The sequence below is a fragment of the Macrobrachium nipponense genome, chromosome 2 (genome assembly GCF_015104395.2).
Source record: "Macrobrachium nipponense isolate FS-2020 chromosome 2, ASM1510439v2, whole genome shotgun sequence".
NCBI classification, from domain to species: domain Eukaryota; kingdom Metazoa; phylum Arthropoda; class Malacostraca; order Decapoda; family Palaemonidae; genus Macrobrachium; species Macrobrachium nipponense.
Window position 1 is genome coordinate 102,217,380 of NC_087201.1, and position 17,507 is coordinate 102,234,886.

General features: G+C 44.9%; 1 protein-coding gene across 1 annotated transcript in view; it reads right to left on the reverse strand.

The window, feature by feature from the left end:
* Positions 1–17,507, reverse strand: part of LOC135220856 (E3 ubiquitin-protein transferase MAEA-like) — a 213,275-nt gene that overhangs the window by 158,162 nt on the left and 37,606 nt on the right. Inside the window, 3 exon segments of the mRNA XM_064258420.1 lie at positions 9,664–9,887; positions 10,158–10,337; positions 10,995–11,180. Of these exon segments, the coding sequence (XP_064114490.1) occupies positions 9,664–9,887; positions 10,158–10,337; positions 10,995–11,180 (590 nt within the window).

Here is a 17,507-nt window from a genome sequence, read left to right on the forward strand (position 1 = left end):
TTCATCACCGCTTTCAACGTTCTGTTTTTCATCACTTGGTTCTTCCTTTTTGCTTTCAACTTTCTGTTTTTTATCACTTGGTTTCTTCCTTTTTGCTTACTCCTGCTAATGCTGAAGGCCTCTTTAAAAAATAACGATCCAAGGAAGATTGCTTCTGCCTACTTTTCACAATGTTCCTGAAACGACTCAAGCAAATGTCATCGAACTGCGCAAGCATACGACCTGTGTGAGCCTTTTCAGGGTGTCTTTTTTCGATAAACAATTGCACTTTATGAAAAGCGCCTAGAATATCCTTAATTTCTGCCATTGTCATAGGCTCCTCCTCTTCCTCGCCGCTGCTAGAGAACTCCTCTTGAACAACGTTAAGTTGCATGGCCTCAACTCCTTTAGGTCATCCGTCGTAAGCTCCTCTTGGTGCTCCTCGAGAAGGTCGTTGATGTCGTCCTCATCGACGACCAGCCCCATGGACTTGCCGAGTGCAACGATCTCATCAAGATCTGGTTCCAAAACAGTTTCAAGATCATCAACTGTTTCTGACTCTGCAGTACCAGCTTCGCCCACGTCGAATCCCTCGAAGTCTCTGGCGGATACGGCATCAGGCCAGAGTTTCCTCCACGAGGAATTCAAGGTTCGCCTCGAAACCTCCTGCCAAGCTAGGTCAATGAGTCGGATGCAAATGACGATGTCGAAATGCTCCTTCCAAATTGACGCAAGGTGAGGTTTGTGGTATCGGTGATGTCGAAACATCTCTTGAAAAGATGTTTCGTGTACAGCTTCTTAAAGTTCGCTATCACTTGCTGGTCCATGGGCTGGAGGAGAGGGGTGGTGTTGGGCGGAAGAAAAAGAATCTTAACGAAGGAATACTCCGCTAGGATATCTTCCTCGAGGCCAGGAGGGTGGGGAGGGGCATTTTCCAACACCAGCAGACATTTCAGGGGGAGGCGCTTCTCTTCCAAAAAAACTCTTCACAGTCGGGCCGAAACAGATTTACCCACTCCGTGAACAAAAGCCTCGTTACCCAGGCTTTTGCATTAGCCCTCCACATCACTGGAAGCTTCTCCTTCAACACTTTGTGGGCTTTGCAGGCTCGAGGAGTCTCGGAGTGATACACCAGTAGGGGCTTCACCTTGCAATCCCCACTGGCGTTCCGAAACAAAGTGCGAGCGTAAGCCTGTCTTTCATAGGCTTATGCCCGGGTAGCTTCTCTTCTCTTCCTCCGTGATATATGTCCGACGAGGCATTTTTTTCCAAAAAAGGCCAGTCTCATCACAGTTGAAGACTTGGCTGAGGAACTGTCAGCCTTCCTTGGTCATCATCATCGTCGAACATCTTTTTAAAGGCTTCGGCCGCTTTCGTGTCCGAGCTGGCAGCCTCCCCATGACGCACCACCGAATGGATGCCAGTCCGTTTACGAAATTTCTCGAACCAGCCATGCGAAGCCTTGAAATCTGGGGTTGGCGTTGAAGTCCCTTCCCCTCCCTCGTCTTCCGCCTGCGCAATCAAATCGCCGAAAATAGCACTGGCCTTGTGAGCGATTGCTGTCTCCGTTACTGTATCACCAGCGATTTCTTTGTCTTTTATCCAGATGAGGAGCAGCCGTTCCATCTCGTCGTGCACATGGCTCCTCTTGCTGGACAAATAGTGGATGCCCTTTGACGGTGTAGTTGCTTTGATGGCATCCTTCTGTTTAAGGATGGTGCCTATTGTCGACGGATTACGGCCGTATTCCTTTGCGATCACACTCAATCGCATACCAGCTTCGTACTTCTTTATGATCTCCATCTTTGTCTCCAGAGACAGCATGCGCTTCTTTCCGTGAATTTCAACTTTCTTGGGACCCATGACTACATTAATTTACGTAAAGTTACACAATATACAGTCTTCGCACAACACGATAATATGTACTGCAACGAAATCACTAACGAATTTACGTTACTAAACGAAATCGTTGGAGCGAACGAATGCCGATTGCGTACGGTAAAGTTTCGGGTGCGGAGTGGCTGAGCTAAGGGACGCCAGCGCGTACGTATAGAAGATGCATGATGGGAGGGATGCTGTCCAATCAGAGAGAAGGATCTCATGGCTTGGCTAGCATCAGGAACCAATGGGAGAGCAGGAGGATGGTGGCAAGTCTACTAGCACTAAGATGGCGGCGTGCGGCGCGAGTTTCAAAATTGTTATCGGGCGAATCTTGGACTTTCAGAAACCTTTCGTATCTTGAAAACTTTTCGTATGTAGAGCATTGGCTTTTGTAACTTGGATTTTTCGTAAGTTGAGCCTTTCGTATCTCGAGGTACTACTGTATGGCCATTCTATTTTGCACATAGGAATAAGAGGAGGAGGGAGGAGCATAACATCGCTAATTTAGAGACAAACCTATCGACATATGTTACCTTCTTTTACTTTCCATGTACGTACATCATAGAACGTGCCAACACAATGGCAAATACCAAAGGAAAGAAAGGCAGAATGTATACATCAATTCAGAAACCAAGGTCATAAGTTCCACAGCAGCAGTGTAGAAGACACATTACCACAGAAGCAGCAGAAAAATACCAAATTTGTAACTAATTTGTATTTTTAATAACTAACAAACCTGAGGTCTTAACATTAGGATTTACTGGCGCCAAGCTGGAAACCGGTAGAATTAAAATTACACTTGTGAGATCCAGGGACTATTGGCATCTATACCAGGTCACGGGGCATGTATACCCAGAATGCCCACGGCTACCTGTGACCCACCAGTTATATTTCTAACCCAGTTTAGACTGCTAGAGGGGTGGTTCAAGGTGGGCCTTTACCTGTTAAGCCCTCAGGTTTGTTAGTTATGAAAAATACAAATTAGTTACAAATTTGGTATTTTTTCATATACGGAACAAACCTTCGGTCTTAACATTAGGATAGACTTACTTATTGGAGGGAGGCAAGTCTCTACAACTGACTGGGAGTTTGCCACCTTATCCATTTCCGAATATATAGGGAAATTCTAAGAGAATGGACAATGAACCTAGAACCAAAGATATAAGCGGATCTATTGGTTTTCCCCCACTGGGTGTAGATACCATTCTATTGTTTACTCTTATCCCTTGCAACTGGATCCACCTTCACCCCTCTTTTCCCTATTATCTAGAGGGGTGTGTTGCTACTGAAAAGTATATCTTAACCTAAGATAGCTTCACAGTATGGCTGACCACCTCACCTGCATCTAGTCCGTTCCAGCACATGACGGTACTCTCCTTCATATTGCCCGTAGTTAAAGGAGTACAAAGAAAGTAGTAAAGAAAAAAGACCAGTCATCCCATTCATTCTACTTTCATACCTTCATCTTAGACTAGACGCAAACTGACCCGCCAGGGGCACTGGATGAGCTATATCACTTGTTGGGCCGCCACCACTGGACCCAAGGAAAAAGTGTCCAAGGATCTACAGGCAACGTCTTTCAAATAAAATGAGGTGAAAGTTGTTTGGCGTTTCCACACACCAGCTTTCAGAATTCTCTCCACAGACATGTTCTTCTTAAATGCCAGGGAGGCACTCACACCCCTGATGTCATGAGCTCTAGCTCCCACCTGGCTATCTGACCCTCTGTCTTCTGCCATATAAGCATCTCTGATCGTCTCCCTTAGCCAAAACGATATTGTATTCCTGGACACTTCCTTCTTGTTCCGTCCTGAGGTGCCTTGTTCTCTTTAGTACTCTTTGTCATTGTCTACAGCCTGCCAAGGAAGGTATGGTAAAGGAGTCGAATCTGCCGTCTACTATTGTTGGGTTTTGGGTCTTGGCCACGAATTCTAGGACAAACTCAAATACATGCACCTCCAACCTCTCGAGTGCTTTATGATGATATGACAGGCCATGCAGCTCCCCCACCCTTTTGAAGCCAGGGCCAATAAGAAGACTGTCTTCAGGGTCGGGCTCCTATCCGTGGACTGCCTTAGTGGTTCGTAGGGGGGTTTTGTCAGACTACTAAGTACCCTGGTCAGATCCCAATCTGGGGCTTTTAGCTCCTTTGGTGGGCATGACTGTTCAAAGCTCCTCATCAGCATGGCCAACTCCCATGAAGACGAAATGTCCACTCCTTTCATTCGTAAGACTGAGGCTAGAGCAGCCCTGTACCCCTTCACTGCAGATACAGACATATGCTTTTCTGTTCTGAGATATATCAGAAAGTCTGCTAACTGCTGAATAGTGGTACCGAGTGGAGACAAGTTCCCTCTACGACACCAATCACAGTATGCTGACCACTTTCCTTCCTTGGTATACTGTCGCAGATGATTTTCTGATATTTTCCCTGCCTATCCTGAAGTTGCTGCTTTCCTGCCGAAAACCCTCTCCGCTTGGAGGAGATACTTGACAGTCTCCACCCGTGAAGTGATAGGGACTTCACCGTCTGGTGGTACCTCTCCATGTGCGGCTGACACAGTAGGTTGCTCCATGGGGGTAACTCTCTCGGCACATCTACTAGGAGTTCCAGTAGGTCTGGAAACCACTCTGCTTTCGGCCATAACGGGGCTACCAGGGTCATCTTGAGGTTCTGAGACCGCATTACCCTGTTCAGAACCTGACGGATTAGACAAAATGGAGGAAATGCGTACACGTCCAGATTGTCCCAGGGGTGTTGTAGCGCATCTTCTGCTACTGCCTCTACGTCTGGGACTACTGAACAATACACTTCCAACTTTTTGTTGTACCTGGTTGCGAATAGGTCTATGATCGGTCCTTCCCACAACATGAGCATCCTGTCCACTACCTGTTGGTGCAGGGACCACTCCGTTCCCAGAATCTGATCCCTGCGGCTCAACTTGTCGGCCACTATGTTTCTTTTTCCCGGAATATACCTGGCCCTGATGTCTACCAGGTTCTCTATAGCCCACTGGTGAAGTTGAACTGTCATCACAAGTAACTGCCGAGAAACTAGGCCTCCTTGCTTGTTTATATAAGCTACTACTGTGGTGTTGTCTGACATCAATACCACTGAGTGTCCCTTTACTCTCTCCCTGAATTCCTGTAGAGCTAGAAACGCTGCTTTTAACTCCAGCACGTTTATATGGAGTTCTCTGTCCTTGCAACTCCATTTTGCTGACACCTCAACTCTCCATATGGGCTCCCCAGCCTTCTAGTGACGCATCCGAGAACAGCAAGAGGTCTGGAGAGGATTGTTGAAGGGGGACACCCACTGTCAGATTGTCGTCGTTCACCCACCACAGCAAAGTCTTTCCCCTCACTTCTGCCGACAAGGGAATTTGCTCGTACGGGTGATCTACTAATTGGTGACCAAAACTCTTCATCCTCCATTGTAGAGAACCGAAGGTGTGAAGCCTTCCTTGTGGTACTAGCTTCTCCAGGGAGGTTAGGATTCCCAGCACCACCTGCCACTGTCTTGCTGGCTGTGTCTGTTTTCCCAGAAAGGCATTCACCACTTGTTTGCATTTCTCTATCCTTTGGTCTGTCGGGAATACTTTGGCTTCTGTTGTGTCTATAACCATTCCCAGATACTCCAAACGTTGACTTGGATCCAACTGCGACTTTTCCTGATTTACCACAATACCTAGGCTGTGACAAAGCTGCAGGAGGGTCGCCCTGTCCCCGAGTAATTTCTCCCTGGACTTTGCTATCACCAGCCAATCGTCCAGATATCTTATTAGCCAGATCCCCTGAGCATGCGCCCACGTCGACACGAGAGTGAACACTCTTGTAAAAACTTGAGGAGACGTTGTCAATCCGAAGCACAGGACCTTGAATTCGAAAGCTTTCCCTGCAAGACTGAAGCGGAGAAATTTCCTTGAAGACTGATAGACTGGTATCTGAAAGTATGCGTCCTTTAGATCGACTGTCAGCATAAAGTCTCCGATCCTGACTGCTTGTAGAACCGTTTTTGGAGTTTCCATCTTGAAACTGGTTTTCCTTATAAACAGATTCAGCGTTGACAGGTCTAGTTAACTGTGCCTCCACTCCCCGTTGGCTTTGGGTACCAGGAAAATCCTGCTGTAGAAGCCTTTTGACGGACTGCATACTTGTTCCACAGCTCCTTTTTCCATCATCTTCTTCACTTCGTCCTGAAGAATAGTGGCCTTCTGAGATTTGTGGGCATAAGCGACGTGGGGGTAATGGCTGATCTGTCAGGGCGGGGTTACCTCGAACGGGATCAATATCCGATCCTGAGAACATCCACCACCCACTGCTCTGCCCCTAGTTCCTGCCACACCTTCCAGTGATTTGCCAGGCAACCCCCCACTGGTGTGGCCGAGTGATGGGAGGCGCCCATCTTATCTTCTTGAGCCTCTCCCTCTTCCCCTATTGCCCCTTCCTCTGTTGTTTCTATTGTGATAGGGGCGATGAGATAGCCTCTTTGGGGAAGAGGGTCTTGTGACTATTAGGGATGTTATGTCTCACTGTCTTCTTTCGAGACATTTGCTGCTGTCTTCCCTCCAAAGGAGTAGCTTGACTGTTAGACGTTTTCCTAACTACCTGTTGCACCAACCTATCGTTAGTGTCCATCCTTCTTCTATCTATCGCCTCTTCCAGTATGACCTCTGGCAACAGCAGTTCGATTCCAAGATATCCCCATTCCTCATTGCTAACAGGGAATCCAAATCCACATTGCGGCTTAGTCTAGCCAACGCTGCATCTCTCCTCATTAGCAGGATATTTGCCCAAACATTGGCACTTACATTTGTCAGGTACGCAATCGCCTTGGAACCTGACTGTAGTAATCTAATGAACAATGGTTCATCCACTACTTTTCTTGTTACTTCCGAGGATGCAATCTTCGCCACTGCTGTTGACCAAAGGTCTAACCAAGAAGCAGCCTAAAAGACAGAAGAAGCTGTTGCTTCTAACGTAGCAGCCTCTTGGTACGTCATCGAAGGGCACTCCATTTTAACTTGATCCAAGGTTAATCCAGGCCTTAATCTTACAACATTAGGGTTCACTTGTCTAAACAGCAAAGGGACCTTCGGTGTCGTATAATATTTCCTTTGCTTTATCATTGGAGGGGGAATAAATTTAAATGATCTTTGCGTTTACGTGTTGCAAGACCGACTCCGCATGACTCGAACAAGGCAATTCATACGACACCTTGGTATCCCTTTTTAATCCAAATGCCATGTCAATTCCAGGCGGAAGCATACTGGCCGGTGTTTCTGTCTTCTCCGAAAGGTTATTAAATTGACGAATCAAATCAATCGCCTCTGCATAAGGAGGCCAGAAACTCTTGGTTTTCTCCCTCCTCCGGCTCTAATGTACCATTCTCCGTCACAAGGGATGTTGTCTCGCCCCTATCTTCTGACAGACAGTCCGGAATTCCACGGCCACCTGCCCCTACAGCCGCAGTCTCTTTGATCTTTGCTGGCCGCTGTTGGCTCGATCCCGGATAGTCAGCAGGGGAACGAGAACGCCTCACTCTTTCTCTGCTCACGGATCTAGAGCGAGAATCTCGTCTAGATCTCAAAGATGAAGGGTCCCTTAAGACAGATATAACTTCGTCTCGATTAGTACTAGCATCGTTTATGAGCGTCGGAGAACTCGGCCTCGACCTTTCATCAAGACGGACACTGCCTTCCACGAACGTATCCACCGAGGTTGCCAACTCCCTATTTTTCGTACTTTTAATAGGAGCCTTATCGTCCTTCGTACGTATTTTGAACGGCCTTACGGGCGAAACTGGGACCTGCATTCTATCCTCTGCTGCACCTTTCGCCGCCAACGTCTATTTTACCAGCGGTATCGTAGTTTTTGCGATCCGAACTGGCAACTCCGCATCGGCCGCTAGTCCGTCGGCTGTCGCCTCTCTCGCTTGTTCGGATTCTTGCGAACGGCTTCGTCTGCTAACCTTGTGCTTAATAGCCACTGACTTCCCGACCTTCCTGCTGACTTGGATATGACAGTCTTGGTCTGAAGATGAGGAAGAGTTGATTCTTCTCCTCTTAGCCCGAGGATCCGCCAGGAACTCCCGAATCCTCCTCCAACGCTTGACTGGCGCTCGCCGTAACGTTATCGGACTTAGCGATGACGCCAAACTAGAGAAGACGAAGAAGGCGAATCACACTTTTTCTTTTTGTCTCTCTTATTCATTCTCTTCTCTATATCCTGTAATTTCTGCATTACAGTTTGCATTGACGTAAGAAGGCGTATTAGCGTCTGGGTGCAGCGAAATAGGCCGAGAAGCAGTCTGTGACGTCATTACGCCTGCCATATCGGTGTGTGACGTATGTTGTGACATCATCCCTCTCATAGGGAGAGACTGAGAGGTTTCTGTTGGCAACCGCACGTTTGCTGCCAAACTACCTCCCACGTTCTGCATCGCTGTAAACACTGAGTTTGATGGCGAAGCCGCGGCATTAATTCCTATAAATTGCAAGCCCGGGGGATGAGGAACATTCAGCGCTGCCGGACCCTGCTGGAACCGTGACGCCATATAATGCGCAAGCAGACCATCCAAGGTTGGTACACCTGGTAGGCCTAGCGCTGACCACGTACCATCCAACCTATGCACTTGGGGAGCAGGAGCCTGGAACAAAGATGGCGGATCTCCCCCTCTACTTGCTGGGAACAAAGGAGAGTGCATATTATTCATAAAATTACCCAAGGCCCCTCCTGACGTTTCCGATACTGAACCGCTAGGAGAAACCGAAGGGGTATGAGACAAATCAAAAGCAGGTGGAGAAACATATGGAGCAGCCTGGTTTATTGCCGATACAAAAGAAGCCGGTAAGGTTTGGTCATCCAAAGATGGCATCACCACCTTCCTTTTGTATTGGCTTTTCTCATAGAACTTCTTCCACTGTTCCACCGACCAACCGCGACAAACAGAACATGGATTAGTAATCGTGCATACGTTTTCCCTGCACCTACTACACGTTGGATGAGGATCCGTCGACACCGAAGTTAGGAACCTAGAACATGGAAAGCCACTGACTCCTGGGCATTTCCTTTGTCTCCTCTTCGAAACGGTAGACGATCCCGATGTTGAGGCAAAATTCTCCATCATACCACTTATACACTCTTTCCTCACACTGAGCACACTTGGAGAAAGAAAAGGTAATAAGAAATGAAAAATGAAATGGATAAAGAACGGGCAAACTGAAAAACCGGCTTTAAATCAGATAGACAGTAACACGTCTTATCTTAAAGGCGGTAGGAAAATAACTGGTGGGTCACAGGTAGCCGTGGGCATTCTGGGTATACATGCCCCGTGACCTGGTATAGATGCCAATAGTCCCTAGATCTCACAAGTGTAATTTTAATTCTACCGGTTTCCAGCTTGGCGCTAGTAAATCCTAATGTTAAGACCGAAGGTTTGTTCCGTATATGAACAAAAACTAAGGGTATGCAGACATGAATGGAAGGGTACAACAACCTCATCCACCAGTTGCCAACTGACTACCTTGTTAATTAGCTTTACTAATCAAACTAGCTTGTGCCCTGGATTACTTATCATGAAACAAAGTTTACGTATATTCTTGCAGGAACAAGATTATTCATCACAAACTTTATAAAATATTTTGCACAACAATGATGGTTTAAAAAATATTTATAAAGTTTATATTCTTGTGGGAACAAGATTATTCATCACAAACTTTATAAAATATATTGCACAACAATGATGGTTTAAAATGTATTTAACATGAAAAAGGAAAAAATTCAGTAACTATATTTTCTTACTTGATAGCTTCTATTGTTCTATCATTCTTGATAAGTTCTATGAATTCTTGCATGCGAACATTGAATTCCAAGGAAGAATTCAATTTGCGAAGCTTGCTCCTATTATCATGACACCAAGAGAGGCATTTGGAGGTGTCCCGACAAGCCAGAGACTGCTCTACTTCCCTAGCAACCAGGAAGACATCCAGGTTGGTTAAACCTTCTGTGCCACGTGCACTCGCCAACTGGAAAGTAAATCGGTAAAGAAAATATTGACAAATGAAGGTTTTAAATGTAATCAAAATAATTCTACTTGATATGTTTCCCAACATCCAAACCACAGTTTATAAAATCCATAAACATTAAATTCTCCATTTCCATCTTATTTTAGTTTGAACATAGATATTTTTGTAAAATGACTTTTAAAAATATAAGAATAGAAATTTTCCTTGGTAACATTTATCTAGGGCTTAAAAAGTTCAATGGTGCTCAAATATATATCCAAAGATACTCACTTTGGTAGCAGTGGAATAACATCCAGCACGTAATAAGTACTCTACCAACAGTCTATCCAACCTGGTTCGTTTCCACTCAGCCACAACAGATGGACTGAGGGAGTCATGTTCTTTGAGGTGATCAACTCGTCGCTTTACAACACGTCCACACTCTGTCTCATCTTGTGTGGCTTCCTCCGCCTAAAAATTGAGAATAAAAATACAGTATACTGAACAAGTGCTATAATTCCAAACTCCTGGGCACACCCAAAATACACAATTAAGAAATTTAGCCAAAATGGTGTACGTTCTTTTTTCTGTCAAATATTATACTTTCATATACAAAAACAAAATCATACTAAAAGTTTTATTTTATTAAAGAAAGTTTGTTAGAAAAAAATATGGTTAGTTTAGTATCATCAAAACACCACCAACCTTTGAGTCATGCATAAAACAAAATAATTTTTTAATGCTGAAAAACTTTGCTCTGATACCAACCAATTAGTACCATAAAATCAATACTAATTTCTCTAAATGATGGTATTCCAGTTGTGCTCAACTTCAAATTGACGATCACAGAATAAAAACAGGACAGATCATTGCACAACTGAATGGTGAAAAAATTCATGCTAGTAACTTAATACTAGGAAGGTTGGGTACTATTATCATGCATGTTATGCTTGACCTGAGAAAATGACATGCACTTCTCCAATGTTCAAAAGCACATGCCAATGCACTTACAAGCTAATCCTATTTGGGAGACTTGACTATACATTCATGTTGGCTGTCTACATAGTTGTAACATCAATAAGCTCTGTACACAGCTTTAACAACAATAAAAAAAATAAATAATCTTACCTTTCGCTTAAAATTGGTCAGCTTCTCAACCACACCACCAAGGAGCGATGATATGTTAGAGGCACTGCGGTTGTCTGTGAAAAGAACTTTCTCCAGCTCTGACACTGCTGAAGTTACCTGACAAGCTTCCCTATCAAGGGTTTTTTGAGCCACACGAAATTTCTTGTTTAAGACATCGTAAGGCACCTGTTGTTTCAACAATTAAGTTAGAAAAACTTATAAAAGATAAAATTAAAGCTTTTAAAGTACTTGAAATTTTAATGTATGTTCAAATTTGAAAATCATATTTTTATAATAAAATAATGTTTTATTCATACTTACCAAGCAATTATTCAGCTGTAGGATGCCTAGGCACGGCAGACCAAACTTCAAATATTGCGGTGGTGCCGCCATTGGTAGTGTAGGTAACCAAATACCGACCACTTCTGATGCACAGGTATGACAACGTAACACCTCAATTGGATTTCAACTGCAAACTCCACCTGTGAGGAGGAGGGAGGGCTTGAATCAAATAATTGCTTGTAAGTATGAATAAAACATTAATTATAAAAATATCATTTTTATTCAGTCTTACCAAGCAATTATTCAGCCGAGTCCAAATTGAAAGGTGGAGGGTAGTGGAGGTTAGTGGAGTAACACCCTCTGAAAATAAGTCATCTCAAAAGGGTTACAGTGTGAGAGCATAGACCATACGCTTGTCATACCTCACCCTGTAAGCAAGTTGCTGCAGGTGATTACTGCCTCTGGTTGGCACTCAGCTTACTTAGCTTGTTTGTTTGTTTGGTGTTTTTACATTGCATGGAACCAGTGGTTATTCAGCAACGGGACCAACGGCTTTATGTGACTTCCGAACCACGTCGAGAGTGAACTTCTATCATTAGAAATATACACATCTCTCACACCTCAATGGAATGCCTGAGAATCTAACTCGCGGCCAGCGAGGTGGCACACCAACAACGTACCAACCACGCCACTGAGGCGCTCAGATAAGTAGAGAAAATGGTAGCTAGACCGTTCGTCTACACCTTGAAGTCGTGAACCTGACTGCTGACTTAGCAAGGAACAAATTAACAATGCCCTTGCCCTGGGCAATAACCACAAAGAAAACGAGACATAGTCAACTACACCAATTAAAAAACCAATACCCTCTATTCCAAACCAAACCAAATGGAGGGTGCTCCAGCTATTAAGTACCTCCAGACTTCCAAAAAAACCCAAGAACATTGATACAAGGCAAAATTATAGAGGGACAGAAAACCCCCCCAATGTTGCTTCTCCTAATATCATGCCAGCAAAGGATAAAGGCCTGATAGTACTACAGTTCTCAAACACGGTCTTGACTTCTCTCAAATAAGGTTTTGCAAACACCAACTTTTATCTCTAAAAAGTAGACTGTAAGACCACCGATAACAATAGTTTATTGCGAAACGCCAGGGAGGTAATGACAGCTCTAACGTCACGCACCTTAACCTTCAACTGTGGGAATGACTTGTCCTTGACTTGGGTGTGTGCCTCGATGATGAGAGCTCTTATGAAGGACATAGTGTTCTTCTAAAGAGGATGAGAAGAATCTTTCCCTGAACACAATAAGCGTGAAGAAGGGCCTCTTTTCTTTCTCCATTCTGCAAGAAGAACCTCTCATTTTCTCCATTCTGCGAGGATAAAACTTTAGTCCTCTCACTGGGTAGAGAAGTCTTTCTTCCTCTTCTGGCCCAAGAATATCCATGTTATTCTTCATGATGAAAGAGTGAGGCCAAGAGTCCAATGGATTCTTGTTCTCGCCAAAAAAGAATGGGCTAAGGAACAAACTGCATTTCCTTGAGCGAAACCTACTCTTTTGTCCACAGCATAGATTTCACTGATAACTTTCGCTGAAGCCAGGCCAAATAAAAAGAAAGTCTTCTTAGTTAAATTCTTCGGAGAAGATGACCGAAGAGGCTCAAAAGGAAGTCTAGAAATATACTTCAGAACTACATCGAGATTCGAAGCTACACAGTCTTTCGGCACTTTCAATGTCTAAAAAGACAGAATAAGATCTGTCAGATCACTATTTGACGACAGATCAAGTCCTCTATGCTTGAACACTGAATTGAGCATAGCTCAATATCCCTTAATCATAGAAGGGGATAACTTTCTTGAAGGCCTCAGGGTCTCAATGGTCTCAAAAGAAGAGACTTTAGTCTGTCTACACCATCTTCTGAAGACGTTCCACTTCCATTGGTAAAGGTTGTTCGAAGAAGTGCGTCTGCATCTTGCAACTGCTTCTGCAATGCCATGTGAAAAACCTCTTGATCTGATGAGGCTCCTAACAGCCTGAAGCCTGTCAGAGCATGAGCAGACAACCCTTGATGGAAGCGATGGAAGTCTGAGAAGCGACTTCTTTTGAGGAAAATCCACTAACATGTGAAGAAGATCCAGAAACCATTCTTTCCTCAGGCAAAAAGGGACTATTAACATTAGGTGAACAATTTGACGTAGCTTTACTTTGTTGATGACCTCCCTGATCATCCCGAAATCATCCCGAAAGGAGGAAAAGCGTAAGCATCTAGCCCCAACCAGTCCAGCAACATCGCCTCTACTGCCCAGGCTGGAGGATCTGGAACTGGGGAGCAAAACAACTGAAGACGGTTGTTCCTGGAAGTTGAGAACAAATCGTTGGATGGTTTTTCCCCAAACTTTCCAAAGATCTAGACATACTTTCATGTTCAGCGTCCACTCCGACGACAGAACTCCAATGTCCTCTGCCCAGCTCATCTACCAGCATGTTCATCATCCCTCGAACAAATCGTGGACCCAGACTGATATAATGTTCTCCAGCCCAAATAAGATCCCATGCCATCACGAACAAAATGAATGAACGAGTCCCATCCTGCTTCCGAATATATGATAGGGTTGTGAAGTTGTCTATACGAATGGGCACTACCTGACCTTTGACTAGGTGTAGAAACTCCTGAAGGCCCAGGAACACTGCTCGAAGCTCCTTGACATTGATGTGCAGGGAGTTTTGAGACTGTCCAAACTCCTGACACTTTGCGATCCTGAAGAAAGGCTCCCCACCCTACATCCGATGTGTCTGAGTAAAACTGTTGGTAGGGGTTCACTGGATGAAGGGACACACCTTCCTGAAGCCTTTATCCTGAATTCCACCATGGAAGATTGCTATCTATCTCTTTTGTGATCAGGAAAACTGTCAAATCTGGTTGGGACTTCCTGCACCAGTTTGCCTTGATGAAGAAATGTAGTGTCCTCGAGTGTAGTCTTCCTAGTTTCACGAACTTCTCTACCAATGAGAGGGTGCCGAGCAAACTCATCCACTGTAATGCCGAGCACAACGGACTGGTCAGGAACTGCTGAACTGTCCGAAGGCATGACTCCACTCTTTTCAGGGAACAGAAAAATCCCAAAAAATCCCAAGTTATTCCTTCTCAGAGAATTTGCTATTTGGGAATGACTCAGGACTCTCAGAGTCCTGAGTCATTCCCAAATAGCAAATTCTCTGAGAAGGAATAACTTGGGATTTTGACATATTTATTACAATGCCCAACTTCTGTGTCAGGCAGAGACCTCTCTAGGCTCTTCACACACTGATTCTCAAGAGGCACAGAGAAGCCAGTTGTCAAAATACAGACGCATTTATCCCCATCAAATGCAACCACTGTCTCAGGGGATTTAGAACCCTTGTGAACACCTGAGGAGCTATTGACAGGCTGAAGCACAGCGCCCGAGACTGAAAGACCTTGTTCTGAAAAACAATTTGGAGTTATTTCCTGGAGTCTTGATGGATTGGGACACAAAGTAGACATCCTGCATGCTGAGGGATATCATCCAATCCCCCTAACAAAGTGAGGCAAGTACAGAACTCTGAGTCTCCATCTTGGACTTCATTCTCAGAACATAATGATTCAAGGAGCTGACATCTAAAATGGGCCTCCAGCCCCCAGATGCTTTGGGGAATACAAAAAAAAGCCTGTTGTAGAACCCCTCCAACATGTCAGTGACCTCTTCCTCTGCACGTTTGAGAACCAATGATTTTACTTCCTCCTCGAGCGCCGAAGACTTCTCCAAGCCGACAGCATATGCCGTTAACACAATGGGGACCTTGGAAAGGGGGAGGTCTTTCCCTGAAAGGAATGGCACAACCCAGACATAATACTTTGATAACCCAGGCTTCTGCACTCCTGTTCTTCCACTCCTCCCAAAACTGGTGTAGCCTGGCACCTAAGGGTGTGTGAAGGACCGGTACATTACTTATTTGCAATCTTAGCTGTGGTTCTTGACATGGACTTAGAGGGTGGGCAAAGGTTGGAGAGAGGTCTGGCAACAGGGTGTGACTTTCCCCCATGAAAAGGCTGCTTCTGAAGTGGCAAAAAGGACTTGGTTGGTACTGCAACTGCTGCTGAGGACTTAGGGCACATGGTGGATTGAGCAAGCAAATCCATGGACTTCTACTCGAGCACCGAATGGATATCTTGCACATTGTCTTGAGGAAACAGGTGTGACTTAACCAGAGGGGAGAATAAGAGAGCAGACTTCTGGATCGTTGTTACTCTTTTAGTAGTAAAAGAGCACAACAGCTCCTACTCCTTCAATGCTCCCATGGCAAACAAGGAAGCTACTTCATCTGCACCATCTCTAACAGCTTTATCAGAACAAGAAGGAACTCCAAACCAGTCCTCCCAAAGGTCCTCAGAATGTGAAGGGCAGTCCTCCAACTTCCCTGCCAACACTCCGATCGACCAGTTCAAAAAACTGAAGATCTCTATAACCTTAGAGATTACGAACTAGGTGGTCAATCTCCGACAAAGAAACGAACGTCTACGCAGCTGAACACGCCACTCACCTATTCAAGTCCACCAGGATCGAGAAGTCCCCTTGAGAGAAGGTAGATACACCCAAGGAAGGAGCTTCCCCAGTTACATAGAAACAATAACACTTCTTAATGAGCAACAAAGGAGGGAAGGCGAAAGATGCTTTGCCTTGTTCTCTCTTAGCCAACAGCCACTCATCTACAAAACGAAGAGCCTTCCTAGCTGCAGAAGAGAGGACTAACTCAAGTAGGAGATCTTCCAGTTGCTTCTTTCTCTTCATGAAGAAAATCAAAGGAAGCAAACTAGGAGTGGCAAGAGAAATGTTCCAGAAAATATTCCAAAAGAAACCTCATTAAAGAAGAGTATGCTGTCGGCGGTTGAGTCGAGACCTGTTCTAACTCTTACTCTTACTCTTCCTCCTCTGAAGACACAGGAGACAGGGTTGGTTCTTCCTACCTCGACGGCAGCGTCTTATCCTTAAAGAAGGACACAACTCTTCGAAGTGCTGTTGAAAAGCAGCCAAAGCAGGATGCTCCTACTGCGATATATCTGAGCAAACCAATGACGAAGACTTACGTCATGATGTAGAAGCAGGCTTCTGACCTGTATTCAAAGTCTGTTGAGTCGACTGAGAGGAAACTGCTTATTTAGTTGGTACTAGCACCTGTCGTTCCTCAGTCGAGTCCTCCGAGTCACGAGTCGAAGCGTAACAGTTGCAAGTCGAAACAGTACGACTACAAAACGAGTGAGGACTGGAAACTGTATCCCTAGATCTCTTGACAGGGATAGGGGAGTCATCACCTACTGATGACCTCTTAAGAGGGCGAGAGGCCATTAAATTATGCCAGTGATGAAACTGGGAGGAGATGAACCACTGCAGTCCAAAGATAACTGCGCACTAAAAGAGATACCTTTCTAACTGCGTTCAGTCGATGCCTGATGTGACACTTCAGGATCAACAGAGGGAGCAACTGCCCATAGGCAAGCCCTGTCAGCCTCCCTTGGACCTCTGGTATGTCTTTTCCCCCGAGGCAGCGGAGCAGGACAGTACCCTTGTCTAGGAGAACTGGAGGGACGGACAGCCACCCCCTCCGATTGCACTTCACTAGCACTAGCACTGGGCACTTTTACTTCACTTTTCTTCATGAACGATTTCATGGAGGAACCTAACTCCACCAAAGTACTGGCCAAATATTCAAAATTCCTCTCAAACCTTGGTTGGAGGACTGAGAATGGGAGAGAGGTTTCCAGGAATAGGAGAAGAAGCAGGAGCAGAAATCTCCACTAACACATGGGAAGGTGGAGGAGCTACACTAGCCTTACTATCAGCTCAAAGGGCTGCTTTTCTCTTCCTAGCTTGCAACACAGAATATCTAAGTTCACTCGAACACTCCTGACCCCTACATTTAGTGCAACTGGAGTGAGGATCATATACTTCTTTAACTAACCTAGTTATGCATCCATCAGCGCAAAACTTACATAAGATGTGCTTGAATCCAACATATTCAAGCAAAAAGGCAGTAAATTAGACAAAATAAGCTAAGCTAATTCTGGCACATCAATAACCACACTACTGAAAGTGGTCGGTAACTGGTTACCTACAATAGCAATGGGGGCACCACCACAAAATTTGAAGTTGGTCTGCCATGAGTACAAATCCTACAGCTGAACAATTGCTTAGTAAGACTCTTGAATAAAAATTAAG